Source organism: Bradysia coprophila, assembly GCF_014529535.1.
Source record: "Bradysia coprophila strain Holo2 chromosome IV unlocalized genomic scaffold, BU_Bcop_v1 contig_84, whole genome shotgun sequence".
In the NCBI taxonomy this organism is placed as follows: Eukaryota; Metazoa; Arthropoda; class Insecta; order Diptera; family Sciaridae; genus Bradysia; species Bradysia coprophila.
The window spans coordinates 6,646,335-6,667,732 of record NW_023503376.1 but is presented as its reverse complement, the minus strand read 5'-3'; the positions used below and the strand labels follow the sequence as shown (position 1 = coordinate 6,667,732).

Below are 21,398 nucleotides of genomic sequence, written 5' to 3'. Positions count from 1 at the left end.
AACTTAAATTAGCTTCCATCAATTATATATTTCGTTCTGCTTTTTTTGTAAATAGATACCAGAACCAACACCGAGTGGCATATTCCATTCATATTGTTAATATAAAATATTTTCTGATTTCGTTTTTGGTTTCGGATAAGAGAATGTACATATAAAATGTGTAAGCATTCGTTATGTATATGTACGTGTCAGGGATACGAGCAGAGTATAAGTTTGTTTAATAAGAATTTATGTAACAATGAAGAAGATATCTTTTCGAACAGAGAACTTTCTTTAAAAAAAAGCTCCTCGATAAGTGTGTATACACTGTGTGTCTTCTTCTATTGTTGCTGGCGGAATTTTTAAGATTTGTTTTATTATTGTTTATCGAAAAGTCATTTCTCCTCTGTCTGACACATAATTTACTTCGCATTTTATCGACATGAGGGTATCTCTTTATGGAATTATTGAAATAAATGATTTTGGTGTTTTGTTATGAAGGGTGCAAAATTAAACTTTCGAGTCAAAACTTTGATAATAAAAGTTTTCGCAGAGATATTGCTTTGAATTAAAAGTTTTTTTTTCTGCTAGAATCGGTTCTTCATTGTAACCGTGTAACATGTTGGATTGGTAGTATGTTCCCATTGGGTTCGGAAACTTAAAAAGCGATGTAAATTAAAGTGTTCGTTGTTATTGGAAAAGGACTTTTAAATGCTTAGATTGAATAAGATTAAGGAAACGAAAGCGAACATAAAAATGAAATATTTCAAATTTCGGTGGGTGGGAATTAGGTGGAATTTTTACAGGATATCAGGATGCACAGACCCAGACGAAAAAACCTATTTTTCATAAACTTAAATGAATAATAGATTTTAATAGAAAATTAATGGAAAAACCTCGGAAGGCCCGTCATAGGTAAATGACAGGACAGTTTCCCGAAAATGTATGGAAAATTTTATCACCAAAATTCACCGAAATAATACGAAGAAACTCACCTCTAATACTTTCCATTGTATTCAGGCATAGTCTCTTTATGTCGCCAAGGCATATTTGAACACTAAAACACTTTTTACTCGATTAAAAAACAATTTTTTTTTGTTTTGTCGCGACAAAAACACAGAAAATATTTCGACACAACTGTGACACTTTGCTATTATAAGTACTAGAATGAATGTTTGCTGTATTCACTTCGGCGGTAAAATATTTTCATTCAAAAAGGTGTCGGACATTTCAACGATGGTAGACTCTCCCACTTCTTTAGTCAGCTAACAAGACTTCGCTGAGTCTAATTAAAAACTTTTTGTCTTTGCGACGAGTAAAAAGTGTTTAGTGTTCAAATATGCCTTGGCGACCTAATACAATGTAAAGAATAAGAGGTGAGTTTCTTTGAATTTTTGTGATAAAATTTTCCATATATTTTCGTGAAACTGTCCATTTCCCTAAGACGGGCCCTAAAAGAGTCGTTTCGAAATATTTGGAATATAAAATGCTATAAGACCTCAAATGCCTCGGTTGAGACCGTCGTGGGGACTTGACGAATCCTTTCTTGTAAACGACAAACGTATCCCGATAAATCAGCAAATCTATTACTTCCTTTGTTTGAAGTATTGCTTAATTTTTAGTGCAACATCATCTACTCCATATACCATAACAAAATTTGGAACCTCGTACGTACAGTGTTTTACGTCCTTCTGGTCGGTAAATGCGAAAAATCTACTAAAAAAATTGCATTTACCGACCAGAAGCATGTAAAAAATAATGTTTGTTTATACAAGTTAACATGTTTTATAGCCCCAACGAGCTTTCGACGTAATGCAGCTTTTTCGTCTGACCAAAAAACATAGCCAAACATAAATCATGATGCACCTCAAGTGGAGACCAATAAATTTCCATTATAAATATCCAATACACACACACACAATGACGGCCATTTAATAATTGTGTCGAAATGAATTTAAAACTATTACTTCACCGGACCGCATAATTCCCCGAGCTGAGCGGCAACAATTGAAAAATATCCGAAAACAAAAGCAGAAGCGAAAACAGTTTGGAAAATTAAAGTGAAACTCAATTTACATGCATTTTGAGAGGGGGGGAATTGAATGTTAATTATGTGTCCATTAGAATATATTTTGATAGAGATTGCTAAAACTGGTATTCGTATAACGAAAATGTACACACCAAAAATGGCGAATACACGAAATAGCAATTAGGCATTAATCCACTCCATTATAAATATTGAAAAGGTTATTTTAAGAGCAATTAAATTTGGCTTTCTGCTGCTGGGCCCTTTGTGTCGGTTTTACATTATGAATTTTTTTTTTTCGTATTCAAAAAACGGGAAACATTTAATCGTTTCGCGTTTAGTAAATAAATATATCGAGTCGATACTTTGTTAAATATGTTGTGCCACAAACGTTGTTGTTGTGGTGGCAGTTGGGAAATATGTTTGAAAGGAAATGTGATAATTTTGTGTTGAAAAGGGATTTCTTTGTAAATAAAAATTGTCAAATTTGTAAAGGATATTCAACCATCGCCTGTACGCCATTTTTCTTAAATATTACGATTCTTTGAACTTGACCATGTGGACTGCTTATAGTGTGAAGTACTTCCTGAAAATAGAAAAGAAAATTCGAAATTAGAATTAATTGATGTAAAATCAGTGACAGAACGGCAGGACTCGTTTAAGTAGAATTCTGAAAAATTCCAAAAAAATCGGATTTCGAAAAATTCAGAAGAAAAACCCGAATTTTTTTTCGATTTCCAAAAAAATAATTTTTCGGAATTTTTACAGTGAACGACATCTCAAATGTCTAACTGTCATTTTTTTCAGAGAATGTCATGGTGAATTTGCAATGACACAATAAAATTCTCAGAAAAATTTGACAGTGAGACATTTGAGATGTCGTTCACTGTAGAATTAAAATTCTCTGAAGCAAGCCCCTCATTTCAATGAGAGGACTAAATACAATATAGTTACATTAAGATACTATAGAACATGTCTCCGAAAGTGCATTCAGACTGTTCAGACAAATTAATGATTTTGCAAAATGTATACGAACTACATGTGTCGTTGTATCGAATTCAAAAACAATTGAAGTCGAGATTTTACCTGATTTAATCGAATTTAAAAAAAAAAGCATCAAATTGGAACTTTTGGAACAAAAACTTTTTGTTTGGAAGCTCTTTCTTTATCAATTTCCATCAGATACGTTTCCAATGTTAAACTTGCACACAACAATTTAAATGCAAATACAACAACTTCCCTGGCAAGAATGCACATGTTTTCAGATATTTGCAATTAAAATAATCGTGTCACGGATGGTGTTCCTTTATTCGTAACTATTTCTGAATTGAATCGAAATTAAATTAAGGACTCCGATTTAAGCTTACACGGAACACATTTTTAACGTTTTTCCGACAGCGAAATGATTCGTAAAATTTGGCTTTTCAATTGTGACACGAAAGGACAGTAATAAGCGTCTACGCTTAAAAACATCAACGCGACCATCCACACATAAATAAAAGGCAACTATTGTCACAGGAGCATGACTAAACATGACTGGCAATAAATGTTAAAAGAATTACGACCGTATTAGCCCTACCCTCATTACGTACAAGGCGTAACATGGCATATAAACAAACATATATATACACATCGAACGCAACTTTTCCCCAAAAAATGAGATTACAATGAAAAGCAGCCACTTCTGACGGATATATTTCTCCGTTGCAAAACCACCACCGGTAACGCCTTTCTCAAGTTTGTTTGCACATTTTGATTCCAAATATTTTTACGAAATTTTATTTTCTCGGGGAGTTTTCTTTTTATGATATTTACTTCATAAGGGTTTTTTACATCTGCAAACAGAGAACGTTTCGACACAGCGAAGGGAAAAGGTTTTGCTGCTGAAATTCCTCAGTCTGTTTATGTTTGGCAATCATTTTGTGTAAACATAACAATTTTTTGAATACTCTCTCCGACGTGCTCCCAATACTCAATTATCTTGGCAAATGATTATCTTTATGTTACTGGTTTTCCGATTCATCCAACTTATTCTTCCATATTCTGATCAAGCAAAGGAAGTTTGTATGCAGAATACAGTCAATATCCTATGCCTATGCAACAGACCATTACAAATAATATTTTAATTTTAAACATTAGCCGGTCCACCTCAAAATTTTCTGATTTCTACTTGCTACAAATCCAAACGGAAGACCAAGAATTGGAAAGATAATTTAATTTTGATTAATATGCTGCCCAATTTTTGCAATCCGCGCTTTTAAATGTAATGCATTTTAATGTGCTGCGCGATAGAAAATTATGGAAATCTGGAAACGAGCATGTTGAAAATGAAATAAAATACGAAACCTCAACCTGTGAACAAAGACCATTGGAATGTTTTAGCGGTAAATGATAAAAAAGGGGAAAGGATACAACTTTTACTAAATATCCAGCAACAATTGCAATGATCTGCATCTCAGGAGACAGAAGTATTTTCTTCCAATAATCGAAAACAGTTTTCCTGAAGCCAAAACGAGTTAAACGAAACTTCAAGCGTTACAAATGAACCAACCAAACTAAAAGTCCTTAAAATTACTTTCAGACTGGGGTGAAATTTATATACGATAAAGTCGGCTCCGTTAATTAGATTTCCGTGACAATGTGCTCGGATAATTGAGATATGAAGTTTTAATGAATTATTATAAACTAAATTAAAATGTGCGGAATTTCCATTTCAGGAACTTGCCGTCATACATGTACACACAGAGCGTACACACGGTTGTGCCATCATATGGAAGGAAGGAAGGTTATAAATTTAGAAACTCTGTTAACGGAGCAATGTTCCACGATGCATGCAAAATATGCTTAAAAGTAAAATGTATAACGAGACAAACATTGAAGCCAACAAAATAACAATAAACAAACCGTTAGTGTAACAGTCTTTACCGAGAGTCTTTAAAAAAAAACGTGGCAAGAAAAACTTTTAACGAATAGTTTGGAAAGTTAAACGGAATAATTTGGTTGGGATAGGTAATTGAATTTTATTAAAAAAATGTAACAAAATTCTTTTAAGTTCACACATTTGCAGATGAGCAAGATTTTCATTAAGTACGCCAACGAGAAGCCACGTTAAGAGTATAACTAATTTCAAAGCGAAATTAAAAATATTCCATAATGTTATTATAACTTGTATAGTTGATCCGTAGACATGAACATTCGCTAAGGCGATTAGGAGAGACTTGATTTTCGGAATAAGAACAGAACGATGAAGAGAGTCTGGTTTTCGTGTGAAATTTCTTGACGTGAACAAATGTCTTTTCATTTTCTCCTGAAACTTTGGAAGTTAAAGTGCACCTTAATCCCGCTTCGTTAGTCTGCATTTACATATGGTACGAGTTTCAATTTCAATCATCAAAGTAGTCAGAATAGCAGATTACCGAAGCAAGGTGCTCACAAACAGACATGAGAGCCGTCGAAAATAAGCCGCCGGTCAAGCCGAAGTCGAGCCTTTTTGGTCGAGTCGAGCCGCCAGTCGACAAGGTGGGAAAAAACCGGCTCAGCCGACTCAAAACGGCTTGAAAAATTAGAAAAAAAAAAAAATTAGAACAGAAAAACTTTAAAACAAAAATATTAGGCAATTAATTTTTTTTTTGATTTCTGTATTGGACTGATAAGTTCGGTTATAGATCAAGTTGTAGCTCTACATTTGGTTAATAATTTCAAAAACTTTTTTTTTTCTAATTTTCCAATTTTCATACAAAAAAATTAATTTTCCTGAATGGGATCGTTGTAGACACCATAAACAATTATTTGGGATCCATCAGAAGATATGATCAAGTATTTTCTGACACCGAATTGAAATTAGCTATAAGGATTTCGTAAAGGTGCTCGAAGTGTTCGAAAAAGCAACCGACGTAATGCAAGGTAATAGTTATCCATCGCTGAATATATCTGTTTTCTGCTACGTAGACATCAAGGCGAGGTAAACGAGAATAATTTTTGCTTTGCTAAATTTCGCTTTTCTAATAGAAAAAATTTATTTAGTTTGGAGGCACTGAACACTTGTGTCACCAGCTCTCCTATCATCGAAAAATCGACTGCCTTCCTGCTCGAACGACTAAACCACCGATTTCCGATAACAGAAAATATGATTGTCGCAGCTTTCTTGGACCCATCGATGCAAAATTTACCTCTTTTATCATCTTATTGCCGCTCACGAGATGTCGATATGTTTGAACTTATCGTGAAAAAATGGGGCCAATACGAACCTGAGCTTCGATTACCTCAAGCAGACAAACGTAAGGTGGTGGAACCAAAAAAGCCTGATAGGGCTAAACACATTCGGATGGAAATGATTCAAAAACATGTCAACAAAGAAAATTTCTTAACGAGTGGGGTTGAGCACCAGATGCATCAAGAATATTTGAAGTACACGTCGGTAGCAGATTCGGTTGACGATCCTCTTTTGTGGTGGAAAACGCATGAGGGATCATTTCCATATCTAAGCGCGCTTGCAAAAATAATGCTTTCCATTCCAAGTAGCTCCAGCGCTCCTGAGATACATTTCTCTGAGATAGGATATTTAATAAATAAGAAAAAGGCTAATGTTGATCCATTAACCGTTGAAAAGATAATTTTCATTCATGACAATTTCAAACATATTTCGGAATCGTTGAATTGAAATTCGTTTCCCTTTTTTTACATTTTTCATCCGGCTGACGGTTATTTTGTTCAAAAATTCGTATTAAAATTCAATCTTATTCATGTTGTTGAGACGTTGTGTAGTAGCTTTGGCTGTGTAGTTGCTTAGAATACCTCAATTAATTGGATTGAAAAATGTTTTTCTTTTGTATGAATACATTTGATGTTTAAAAAAATGACTTCAGATTTTTGATTCAGGTAAAAGACTTAAAATGTAAAAAAATTAACAAAAAATTAGATTTTTTTTAAATTTTGAAAAATTGAAAATTTCCTCCAGCCGCTGTTTTAAGCCGGCTCGAGCCGACATAGTCGAAGTCGGTGACTACAATTTTTCGGCTGGCCGCCGTCGGCAATTTTCAATTGGCTCTCATGTCTGCTCACAAACACACGAATGAGTTTGCGATTATAACCAAAATGTTTCCGAATTGATGAATTACCATTTACTTGCAGCACCCTGCGAAAATGAAATTTTCGCAAGGGGCACACCGTTGACACTTGCGATAATTTTCATTTTCGCAGGTCTTCACAAAATGCCTCGCCTTTGGCTCCGGCTACAAACCTACCTATCGACAAAATAAAAAGACTCCAAACAGGGACGTAATGTACTATTACATGCTTTTGTACGGTAATAGTTATTTATGTAACGTGATGTATATGTGTGAGTGTTTTCTCGCACGCGATGTTCGTTTGTCTTACGAGCAACGCGAGTAAGACAAGAACATCAAAGTGCGAGAAAACACTCACACATATATACATCCAGTTACATACAACGTTTTATGCATGCGATGTTTCTCGTTTCAGTGCGAGAAAAGTTTTCTCGCACGCGATGAGAAACATCGTGTTGCATAAATGCATTTTCTCCGTCACAAACAGTGGCGTTAAGTGCACTTTACCATACATATTAAATACTATCACTCTCTAGTTGCATAATCCCAATCTATTATTTGAAGGTAGAGATTAAAAACGACGAAGTTCTCGGTCGATGAAATGTATTGTCGACACTGCAGAAATTTATTGTTGATTTGTTGATTTAAAAAAAAACTATGAATTTTTGAGACATGTCGTAGAACGATTTTTCGTTTAGAATCATGATCTGCATCGATAAAAATATAAAAAATTTGGCTGTTTCTTGACACATCTGATCATTTGTTTTGCAAATGTTTATAAAATACTTGCATACCGTTTAGGGGAATGGAAAGGGAACTATACGGGCTTGTTTAGTCTCGCGCCTCACCTCTCGTTCCTTTATTATTCATAAACTTTATTATTGATGAATTTGTCGATTTATTATCAAAGTCCTTGGTGACCTTCATTCTCTTCTAGTGAGTGTGGGTTTATAAAGGTGAATATATCACCTTGAATGTCATATGTCAGACCACAGGTGTTTTTGTTTGTTTGTCGATTTTTTTATAAAACTTTAACCGAGTAAGCAAGAAGAGAAGGGTAAAAACTTCGAGTACAAAACTGCAAAACATTGACAAATCATATAATTTCTGAGTAAAAAAAAATCTTTCAACACCTCAAGAAAGCCAGCACATAAACAACAAGTAATATATATATATATATGTGTGTGACAGCGACAAGTAAAATGAAATAATTCAAACTTTTCTCTGGGTTTTCATGTTTGTGAAACATATTTCTGCTACCAAATTCAGGTCCACAAATACACATCCCTTTTTGTAAAATATACCCCCCAAGGATGGTAAGTTATATGTGTACACAAAGCGAAAACAAAAAGAAAATATTATGGAAATGCATGACCAAACAAAAAAAATTTTTTTTTTTCAATTTTCGCCATGTCTGGATTACATATCTGAGTACATGGTTGAATAAATTGAATATTGTAAGAACACACGAGGAGTCAAATACACTTTTTTTTGAATGGGGCTGTAAATAGGTTTAGCTGAACGATGATTGTGTCTTCGGAAAATCAAGTATTATCGAAAGATTATTTGAAAGTGTACTTAGGCGAACGGCAGATTTATAAAAGAAAAAAAATCAATTTCAAAATGATTTTCCACAATTAGTGTTTTGTGGACACGAAAGCTCGAAACAAAAAATCATTTATAATCGCTTAGAAATAGCCAAATCAGCCACGCGAAAACGAGACCAAATTTGAAACAGGTCGACAATGACGACAGAACTAAGGAGTGAGTTCTAAATAGTGTCACCTTTTATAGGACATATTATGTTAAATCAAATGAAGTAAAAGATTTTGCTTGAAACAACAAACGATACTGTTAACAAAAGATGTAACAGATTTCACGATTAGATACATTGTCTTGTAGTTTGTAATTTGTTGGGATCGCTAGATCATGGTTCGTTTTGGACTGTCGTAGTTGTAGCACTTGCTCTCGTGGCTCACACGTGCTCAACATCCTAATGTTGGAGCCTAATGCAGTTCTTGCACTCGATTTCATGAATAACCATTACGTGTGTGTCATTGATAATTGATTGAAGGTAAATTCGCGAGTTGTAGAACGAAGTTACAAGTGCTTCAAGGGAGGGTACGTGTGTCATTTTTCATGCAAAAGAACGAAAGCTCGAGAAAATAATCCAAAATTGACCTCATTTTCGTCCCCGTGGTATGAAATACCAAATTCTGTCTTATTCTCGATTTCCCTTTGTATTGCAATATGATCGGAGTGAAAGCTGACTTTACATTTTTTTTCTATTTAGACGTTTTAAAGAAAATGTTAATGAAAATATCAAATGGAAAGTTCTCTGTGAAACATCATCTTCAAAATTGATGTGCTTACAAAAGGGATGACAAGTTTAAATATTTATTTTCCTCCTATATACTAAGAACATAATTGTTTGCGATGATACGTTCAATATGATGCTTTGCAGAACATTTTTTTTGTTACGAAATATAAAAGACAGAATACCACTTTATGTGCAGCCAACAACGTGATTAGGAACGGCTGATATATTTTACTATATGTAGCACAGCTCACTGTACATTCTATCAACTCATATAAACTACGTAAAGATGTTTACTTATTAGATTTAAATGTGCAATAAATGATAGAGGATGAGATGTTAAAGTTAAATTTTGGGAACAAACATGATGTTTACGAGGTACTTGTTTTAACAATTCATTTGTACAACACAAAACTACAGTAAAGTGTAGTTTGGTTCGGTATATGCTCAAGATGCTCAATAAATAAGTGCAAAACTTTTAGATGATTTGCGAGTGAGAGAAAGAGAGAGAGAGCATGCGAAGTGTTTCATAAGTACACATCATCCCGACTTATTTATCTTAATGTTATTGTTCAGCACTGAATGTTGATTTGTGCATAGTTAATTTTATTTATTCAAAGAACTAGATTAGCTCTGCAGCACAAATAATTCAATTCGTAAACTGTGAATAATTCATGAAGAATGCTTAACTAGCAATGTTTTCGAAAGTGCTTTTCATAACACAGTCAATTTTTTTTTTCGTTTGAAACATTGGTTCTCGCACTGTTGATTACTGCCAGTGTAGTTATTAGTTGTGAGAATATGCAAATCTTAGAAATGTTCTAAAAATAATGGAATGCTAATAATATTGGCACTTCTCGTATAATGTTTTGCTATTTCATTAATTTGACATTTTTCCTTTGCAAACGATTAAAAAGTGTGTCAAGTATGCTCCATTCTGTATTACTATGTACCCGAATTTACATATCCAAGCAGTCAAAACTGACCACTATGAACATTTTAGTATGTCACAAATTATAGGGGGAGGTGAAAAGTCAATGACACTTTTGAACTCTTGGGATATTTAAGCTCTTGAGATATTTAAGCTCTTGGGATATTTAAGCTCTTGAGATATTTAGGCTTTTGGGATATTTAAGTTTTTGGGATATTTAGACTCTTGTAATATTTAAGCTCTTGAGATATTTAAGTTTTTGGGATATTTAGACTCTTGGGATATTTAAGCTCTTGAGATATTTAGGTTCTTGGGATATTAAAGTTTTTGGGATATTTAGACTATTGGGATATTTAAGCTCTTGAGATATTTAAGTTTTTGGGATATTGAGACTCTTGGGATATTTAAGCTCTTGAGATATTTAGGCTTTTGGGATATTTAAGTTTTTGGGATATTTAGACTCTTGTGATATTTAAGCTCTTGAGATATTTAAGTTTTTGGGATATTTAGACTCTTGGGATATTTAAGCTCTTGAGATATTTAGGTTCTTGGGATATTAAAGTTTTTGGGATATTTAGACTATTGGGATATTTAAGCTCTTGAGATATTTAAGTTTTTGGGATATTGAGACTCTTGGGATATTTAAGCTCTTGAGATATTTAGGCTTTTGGGATATTTAAGTTTTTGGGATATTTAGACTCTTGTGATATTTAAGCTCTTGAGATATTTACGTTTTTAGGATATTTAGACTCTTGGGATATTCAAGCTCTTGGGATATTTAGACTCTTGGGATATTTAGCTGTTGGGATATTTAAACTCGAGATATATTTCAATTATTGGTATATTTAAGCTCTTGGGATATTTAGAATCTTAAGATATTTAACCTCTTGGGGTTGGGATATTTACAATCTAGAACTTTGAAATACGACAGCCTAACGTCTAACTAATTATAAAACTGGCGGTAAGGTTCAAATTCTTAAAAACGAGTGACAGATTTAAACTTCCACACTCCGTAAAGATGTACCTTTCCGAGATTATTACTCATAAGAATATATTTCTAAGACTCTGGAAGACTAACGATCTAGAAAATTCTATGGAAGAGCGTTAGAGGAGTCCGTAAACTCAATAAACAATCGACTCGTGGAACAGCGATAGTTCAACAATAAAATGTACTGCTATACAATGACAATACATTCCGTCAGTTCTGAGGTCATTCCCATCACTCGTCACAGTAGCAATATATTTTATGGTCGAATTCGACAGCATTTTCAGCCAAACAGATCAAAAAATCAAATTATAAAATTTCCATCAAGTTCGTTAATTTCGATTGTCTTGCATTGCTGAATTCTCTTACGATCAATGAAACAGCATCATAAAATACAAAACAACTTGAAGATAACCCAACCAAAACCCAAGAAAACATTTTTTTGCTGTTCTAACGAATTCTCATACCAATTGCATATAATAATAATGAGTGCCCCGGCTTTCATTTCATCCCAATTCAACTCCACCCACACCAAAAGTTATCTAACATAATTTCTTTTTATGCTGTTCGCTTCGTATAATAACCCAAAGTCTTGCTACAAGATACAAGCATTTCAAGACTCGAGCCAATTCAATTTAGAGTGAAATATTCATTTGCTCATATATACGTCCACGAGGCTCGTATTGTAGCATAAAATACTTCTGCATGTTCCATATTTCCAGTAAAATTTTCTCCACTTCCACTCTGCCAACATTTTCTCGTGGCACTTAAGGAGGCCCGTACGAAGGCTGAAAACGGTCAGGATTATAAAAATGAAATGTTGACAAAGGGAAAACACTCATAAAACGAGAATGTTAACCGTTCTAAGCATCTCAGTTTCTATGACACTGTTGCATCTAATCTCTTTCGTTTTATCGCATATCCACTCCAGCGGTAATTGCTCTAGAAAAACCACAAGTCCTCTTAGGAAAGAAAATTTTTATAAATTTTTGAGTTGTAGCACTTTTTATGGCCGATATACCAGACCAGTTATCGTGATTTTTTTCTTCATCTTCATATTCCTAAACATTGCAACGCGCAATATTACTAACGGAAAAGCAAATCTGTAAGACGATGGACCATTTTATGTTTCCAAACCGGAGATACGGCCACAAGTATGTTCAACATGGATGGCAAACATATAATACCGATGTACGTTGGTTGGTATGTAATCTATACGTGTTTTGGAATTCAACGAATGGTTTGTTGCTTCTTCGGAAATTTCATCACAATCATGGACCAAAGCTCACATTGTTGGGGTGGTAAAAATGGAACTTTCGAAAATTTATATTAGCCCCTGATGCTCGATAATTTTGTGTGTGTGTGTGTCTCTATGTATTTTTATCGCTATAACTGAATGAGTTCGTAGTAAATGTAGCAACGTTAACATATCGTTAAATTAGATAAGGAACACGGATTCGGTGTTGTTTTTGCGGATTTGTATTGAATATATGATTGTTACGAACGAAAATTGAGCAGCATTATGAGGAACGCTTTGCACATTCAAGCTTATTCATATTTAACGCAATTAAATTTTGTTCGTTCTTCACTCTTCGCTTTTCTTTCTCTGCTACGAGAATGCCGAGGAGAATGCAGTGGAAATGATTTTTTTTCTTCTTATTTATATAAACCCGATTTGGCATAATGTTGTTGTCGGGGAATTTATTCTTTTATTTCAATTTCCATGATTTCAATTTTTAATGGATGCATGGAACGGTGTGCAAAAGCAGCAAAGCGAATTTAACAAACATATTCATTCTGTTGCAAAATTTATGGATTTATTTTCTTTGGAGAAAAATAAGAGCCTGGACGGAAATATGCGAAACAATCAAGCGACGACGAATGCATGTAGGTAGATATAACCATGGTGAAGATGTTTTTTTTTTGGGAACGAAATTAGGTGTACGGATAATGGAAAGTATACAAAGCAAAGAACGAATGTTTCTCCTGGGAAAGAGATTGTGAAATTTATAGCTTTTACTATACAGTACTACGTTTGAGGGGTTCCGGACATTATCATTATTTTGCGATGAACTTGTTTATCTTTCTATTTTACGAAGTTCATATAAGTGTGTACAAATTAGATTTAAAATAGAGTCGAGACACGTATATAGAAGTGAAAAGGCATAAAGATTTTAATCTATTTGGCCAAGGCTTACCTATTCTTCTTAGCCTTCTCTACGCATTAAGTGAAAAGAATAAGGCAAATATTTTGAGTGTTCTTATCTGTTGCAGAGGACGTGTTCTCGAATGTAAGGGGACAAACGTCATAGCGTCGGTTCACAAATCTTATTTCTTACTGTTCTATAGGGGTGTCCAAAAAACTAAAGTGCCAAAATGTTTGGGGCACAGGGCAGAAAATCAATCTATATGGTCCCCTGATAAAAAGTGTCTATGGGACCGACTCGATCCGAATCGATTGAAATTTTCGAGAAATGCGACATGGGCACACATTAGGTCTCGTCGATGTCGACTTAGTTTGTACCTTATGACAAATTTGGTTTATTTTGAATGGCCACATGGTAAGCTATCAAGAAATGATAAAACAAGATTGGAACAATTGGCTGGACATCCAGTACAACTCAACAAAGTTCGCCGAGGGTACCCAGTATTAAGTTTTATCTGAAAATTGTCAAACAAATCTGAAATAATTAAACTTTTTTTGCATTATCTTGAAGCCCTCGCTTTTCTGAACATTTCTACACAATAATTTTTTGAGTGTCGCTCGTCACCAATACGGACTCGCTCTCAGAATATACGCTATGAATCTGATCTTTTACAAGCGCTGCCTGGACAGAGTAGGTGTCGATACATGGGAAAAGTTGAAAAATGTTTTCTCGTGATGATTTTACACTAATATAAACGAAGATGTCCTAACATCACTCTTCGTCATCAGTCCGAAATAATTTTTTTTCTAAAAACCTGGTTTGCAAGTGATTTTGGATATTTTTCACATACTTCGTCATTGATCGACCCCTAAATCGATTCGGATCGAGTCGGTCCCATAGACACAGGGCACTTTAATTTTTCCATACAATTTTGGACACCCCTACTGTTCTATAGTCGGATAAGTTTTTGTTGTCTTGCGGCCTGAAAAAGACTCATTACGGTCTTGCTCAAAACCAATTTTCGCATTTTCTGGCCACAAGACAACAAAGTACCGTTACCGTACTGTCTTGCTGGGAAATTTTTTGTTTCGAAGTGTGGGATGTAGGTAGCCTTCGGCTAGACCTTCCAACACGCCTCAACAAAAAATGTCCCCGCAAGACAGTAATGTACTATTGAAACTTAGTCGTCTGTTATCTACAACAGATTTAATGATTACATCGTGATTAGTCAATAGTTCGGTAAATGGCAATGAAAACGTAGGATTCAAGGAATCCGTTTGGTTTAGTCAACCAAAGGAAATAGAAATAAGAGTTAACCGAGCAGATGGTGCTAGGTTGACGACGTATTGTCGTTAGGGTTTTATCAACAACGCATCATCACATTTCCTTCATCCTACTGAAACTGAAAGTATACCTTCTGTGGATTCATTGAAATTGATTAATTAGTTAATAAGCACCAGTTGGTTGATTATTGTTCAATTAGTCGAATACCAAATTGTATGTGCCCTGTTGATATCATTGTTCAGTTACTATATACCAGTGCACCCCTTAGAAAACATTGCAGCATAAATTTTAATTTCCAGAAAATTCAATTATAAAATCTACACTCCGAACTATGTCACGTCGGTTTCAGTTTTGAAAGTTAGACGCTACACATAAATCTAATACGAAAACATTAGAACGGAACTAACTTTGTGGAGTGTATTTTACCCGATATTTTTGTTTGGCATAATACTGTGAGATATAAACAACTGTAACAACAAGTTTTGGAGAGACGATAAATAGAATTAGTGCGAGTTGGTATTTGGTATGACTTGTTTTATGTGTGGCTAAGAACTCGTTTCGTCTGGACGGTTATACAAACTTATTTTTTTAGTGTTGAAAAATGCAACCTGAATGCTTTGAGATACATAGATCATGCTATCAATTTTCAGCAAATTTTTGAATTGAACTTTCGGAACCAGAAATGACGGTTTTATGTATAAATTGTAAATCGTTAAACTGAAACGACCATATCGTGTCCTCGTAAAAATTCAAATATCCCTTTCCGATCCAAAGGCATCCCACAAATTTTTTTCTTCAAGCCACAATTTCATCGAATATAAACAAAAGTAAAAAATCTTTTTATTATATCCCACAGGTTATGTTTACACATTTCCATGATAATAAATCACATTGAAAGGAAAGCTGAGCAAATGCCAATAAATCATCTTTTTCTTCATCGGATCGGTATATATATAATACAGAGTTGGTTGAAGAAGAACGGGGAAAAAAATTATTGCAATAGCATAGACACAGATAATGTTAGAAGGATAGGGAAGACCCGTGCTCCATTTGAATTAGGAAATGTTTAGAAAGCCGTTCGTAACGACAATTTTATTTTCTTTTAAAATGTAAAAACGATACAATATTCGGGGTTTCCGCTATTTAACGAAAAGGTCATATCCTTGTGAAATAGCATGATGGCAAGGAAATATTTTATCATATTTTTGTGATAAGGCATTTTGATGGAATTAAAGTAAAATTTATTTCTATTGAGCCGAAGCTTTTCTCCTTTGATTGTAGACAAGGAGAATACGAGTCTGAAGTATATTTTATTCGCTGAAAGCAAAAAATGATTTTTGTTTGTCTCATAATATCTTCCGCATAGAAGTCAAAGCTTATTATTAAACATCGAAATGCCTCACTCGAATTTGCAAACGCAGACGAATTGAATAACATCCAAAACAAAATCAGAGACGGATCCAATTTACAAATTGATTTATTGATGATACAGATGATAAAATAAAACACCAGTTTACGTGTTCGGAATGGGAATATGAACAGCGAAAAATGAGATAAATGATTCGAAAAACATTTTGTAAACCAATTTGGCATTATAGAGATGACATCAACTTAATTGGATTGAAGAGGAGAGACATCATTCACATCGAAGAAATATTTTGTCGAAATTTCGGATAACAATAACCAAGCTCTAATAATAGGACGAAAGGGTCACCCGCACTGGCCTGCATTATATAAATTTTAGGTCACTAACATATCTACCGTTCCATGAATGAGAGTATCTGGCGCACTTATTAAAATGATCAGTCGAAAAAGTACACTCCATTAGGTGAAATCGGAAAATTCCTAGAATCGTACGAACTATATTCAAACAGAATATCACAAATGTAGACTAAGCACTTGCAGGTATCATTCATAAAGTATATCACCCGTAACGATTATTTGCATCTCTTTCTATCACATTTTCATTTATATCTTTCATCTCTTGCGCACGAGAAACATATTTTTTGAACAACCACTTTAGCACGGACATTCAAATCAAATAATTTTTGAACTTAAGGTCAGGTTAAAGCGGTTTACTATCCCAATGTTTACTTATGATGTAAGGCGCTTTAACCTGGCCTTCAACCAAAATCGCATGGTAATTCCGAAATTAATATTAATCTTAAACAGTCGCGAAGCATATCATTAACGTAGTTATCGAATCTATTACTTGGTTTGATCGAAGTATTGTCACGAGATTGATTCAAAATCTTTTACTTCGTTTGTTTATTCATAAATTTTGTATATAAGACGGACGTTAGATACAGCTCGTTATTTATTTTCGTGTCATCGTTGTCGCTAACAGATGATACATCCGTACGTAAAAAGGATTACAACCTCCCATTGTTTTTTTTAACGCTGAAGGACCAGTAAACTCAATTTAATTCATCTGTTATGTCGTTTAAGCTCTGCTGCACTCATGAACTTTTTTTTTTTGAAATTGAAAGATTTTTATTTTTTCAAAAGCAGCATGTTTATCGCACTCCCACATAATCCAAACTAATTTCACGCTAATTACGTTCAATTCTGAAATGGCAAATTATCCTTGCCGCCATAAAGGCAATGTGTGTTTTTGGTATAATCTGATTTTATGTTCTACAATTTCTATGTGTACACAACTGCATGTGAAATAATATTTGTTATATGATGGCAAACATGTTGACATTTTATCTGTCGTTTAGAATTTTTTTTTCTGGTGTTTTAGACACAGAAGTTGAAATCAATTTCCTAGAAACACCTCGTTTCATTTATATATATATTTGATTGGGCAAATGTTCGTAAAAAGTTTTTTTTTAATGATCGATCTAGTAAAGTACAGAGTAACGTACAGAACAGTTTGTATGACAAATCAAAAAAAATCCCACCACTGATTTCTGCATTTCGATATGCGGTAGGAAAGCAAATATTGTAAATAAAAAATAAAATTATTTTCGTAAAAAACTATCTCTGTTTGTGCACTCGAATTGGATATTGATTTTTCCAATGCAAAATTTGCAACATGAAAACTAAATATGATCGGCGATTTGTTTTTGTTTTCTGTTGCTTAAATTGTAGATTTATCTTCCGTGTTTTCGAGTCTGTATTTGTACAGCGAACAGCTCTGTTACACAACTTTTCCCGTCATCGACGTTGTTGGCTTGTTGCAAACCATCGAAATTTTTCAATTTTACAAAAAAGGAAAACATTTTCCTAAATTTTCCAGAATTTCTTTATATTTTTCAAAATTTTCTCAAAAATTTTTTTTGGAAAATGTAGGAAAATTCGGGAAAATGCGAGAAAAATTTTCACAAAAATAGTCCTTGAACTGAACGTTTTATGAACACAACTTTTCCCGTCATCGACGTTGTTGGCTTGTTGGAAACCATCGAAATTTTTCAATTTTACAAAAAGGGAAACATTTTCCTAAATTTTCCAGAATTTCTTTACATTTTTCCAAATTTTCTCAAAAATATTTTTTGGGAAAATGTAGGGAAATTCGGGAAAATGCGAGAAAAATTTTCACAAAAATAGTCCTTGAACTGAACGTTTTATGAAAATTCATTTTCCGACATTATTACGAAGCCTAGCCAGTTAAATGGCTTACTCAATTGTTTGGATAAGTGAGTTCAGTTCTTTCCCTAGGTTTGTACTCAGCAAAAATTCCCAATTTTACCCTTTTGATACGACGAATTTGATAGAAAAACTTTAATGTTTACACAAAAACCGCAATATTGTTTGGATCAAACAAGGACGATAAGAATAAGCGGTCCCTTTACCCCGAAGCGTGTATAGTGTTCAGAAATAGCGAGCGCTTCATCATATGATGTTTATAAATTGATTCCTTTTTTTAAGTTGAATGTGAATTCCTATAGAAAGATCAATAAACCCGGACTGCATAATTTTGGCATCACAAACAACATTCCATCATATTTTTTATAAAATATCAAAATATATTTTTTTTCTGCTCACCGTAAATTATGTTTGTATCGAAAAACAATGCCAATATATTCACTCATTCATTTAACATTCGATGTATGTTCGTACTGTTGAACAGAATAAAAAAAAACTTCCCCAAACAACGCTCAACGTTAAATTTATTGGTTTTCATACACCATCCATCCGCTGAAAAAGGTGTATATTCCATTGAATTTATGTCCGACGTGTAGATCGTCCGATATACAAAGCTAGTTAAGTTAGTGTCAATATAGGTTATAAGTAAGAAAAAAAAAAGGTTTGGAAAAAGAATAGAAAAAGCTCATGGGAGTCATTGTGTTCTGACCGAGCCAAAGGATATTGCCATTTATGTGCGAATGAATATCGAGTGGAGAAAAACCAACAACAACATTTGGCGTCTGTAACTTCATAAAAGAAATGGCAACAGTGATTCTCGCAAAATCCTTTTGGTTTATCGTGTAACTCCCCTAATGGCTGTTTCTTTGTGTAAATTGAAGGTGCGAATTGATATACGAATAACATGGCAATGATTTGATTTTAATTTCTTTTGTGGTCTATACGAGACTAGAATTTCAAATTGAAATTTAATTTAACATCTCAGTGGAATGGGGGAGAAACTGAAAAACAGAAAACCGTCTCACCGTCTCACGATTGTGCGAGAAAAACAAGGATTTTCAAATTTGCACATTTAATTAAAGCAAAAAGCTTTGAGTCTCTCACAATGATATGTGTGACACTCACTCTGTGAATTTTTGAGTGATCAGTGCGAAAGAAACAGAGCCATAGCCGGGTATAAATGATTTTGTGGGTATAGTCGTAAGTTAAAGTTTTTTTTGCCATCGAAATGCTTGTCAAAAAGTACAACTCGTTATCAGGAGAGAACTGTGTGATGTAGTTAAGTACCGTTACGTACACTCTCCTCAAAATGCTCATCACATTTTTTATGTTAGACATCCGGCGTAATGTGCACATAGTGTGTGTGTGTAACGTGTTGTAAGAAGTGGAACTGTTTGAATTTAAAAACAAACAACCAACGACAAGAATTTCTTGCTAACTATGTTGAGGTGAGTGTAGTTGAATTGCGACCACTCTACGATAGGAACACAGAATATTTGCTACACTCACCAAACATTACTGACATTTTTTCACATTTCACCAGTTCTTCAACCCACAATCCATCTTATATTAGATTGAAACACATACAGTAATGGCACCGTCTGTTATATCTAGCCTATTACACGAGTCAATGTGAGCGTTTCATGTACAAAAAGAGTGTATAAGAGTGTGTAATATTTATATACACATACGCAACAGTGGATTTTGTGGGTCGGCAATATGTGGTATCTAAGTGAAGGGAAGCAGAGTTTCTAAGAACAGAAAATCTATTTGAACAAATTGTAAGAGTTATACATCAAACTTTTCGAATTATACCATACGCTCGACTGCACGAATTAAAATTTTATTATGATCAATAAAACGTTCACGATTCACGTTTGTTCGTTAAACTAATTAAAACATGATTGATTTTATAATTTGCATTTCGTTTCGACATATATTATATTCCAAACGCGAGGAATTTGTTGACGTATCGACGGACATGCAAAATAATTAGATTTCTTTGTCTGTGCTGACACTCGTATCGGAAATAATTTATTTTAATTGGAATTGATGAATTTGCCGTGATTATATTTTCGGGTTTTTTTTTGTATTTTATTTTTTTTCATGTAAAAGAGAGGATGTGAGTTAAATTTTTATTGGGAAAATCCAATTGGAAAATAAATGAATGGAAAGATGTGGAATCATAAAAAAGAGAGAGATAATAAATAAAAAAAAAGGAAAATCCGACATTTATGCACACAGAGCATCGCAGTGAAATATTTATGTATCATCAGTGAAACAATGATAAATTTGATGGCATATTGAACATAAAGTTTGAAGTCAATGCCAACGTCAATTCGAGGATCCATAAATAACATTTTTACCGCATCTTAAAACAACCACATACTAATAAAGAGTCGCGCTACACTCTTTCGATTCCAAAACGAGAAACAAACAAAAAGTCAACCAACCAAATGGTTTCAATCACTGACTTTATGTAGATGCTTTTCCTTTTGTTTTATTGTATCCATATTCGAGTTGTGCTTCGACAGACAATGAAACGATAAGTGGAAATTTCTGGAGATGGTTTTAAAAATGGAAGAGATAAAAATGCAACCGAATTTGATTCAATGATACAATTGAATGATATTGAAGGAAGTGAAGTAATTGTTCGAGCAGGATCATACTGGAGAGGGATTACGGCGTCAGTTCTTTTTTATCTATTCAATCAAAACTTTACTGATAGAGAACGATTACCTTTTTCACTGAAAGATGTCGCTGCAACAAAACCATTGTCAAACAGCAAAATAATTAATTTTTACTCGGCGGATTTTAGTCAAATAAAATGTCATTGTGTAGCACATGACCTCAGGACTCTGGAACAGCAATCAGTTATATCGACTTAGCGATAAGAGTCTTAAAAAAGGATGAGATGAAACGGCAGCAGACGTTTTTTCAAACCCATATCCCCTTATATAGGGCCGATTGAAAAACTGATTACTGTTCCGGAGTCCTGAGATCATGTGATACACGATGGCATTTTATTTGACTAAAATCCGTCGAGCAAAAAATTAATTATTTTTCTGATGA

At 33.9% G+C, this 21,398-nt stretch overlaps 1 protein-coding gene across 2 annotated transcripts in view; it reads right to left on the bottom strand.

Annotated features, from left to right (window-relative positions):
- LOC119072845 (heterogeneous nuclear ribonucleoprotein L) overlaps nt 1-21,398 on the bottom strand; it is a 217,161-nt gene that overhangs the window by 93,196 nt on the left and 102,567 nt on the right. For both annotated transcript variants that reach the window (XM_037178157.1, XM_037178158.1), the window contains exon 3: nt 2,506-2,591. In XM_037178157.1, the coding sequence (XP_037034052.1) occupies nt 2,506-2,591 (86 nt within the window). The remainder of the gene's footprint in view (nt 1-2,505; nt 2,592-21,398) is intronic.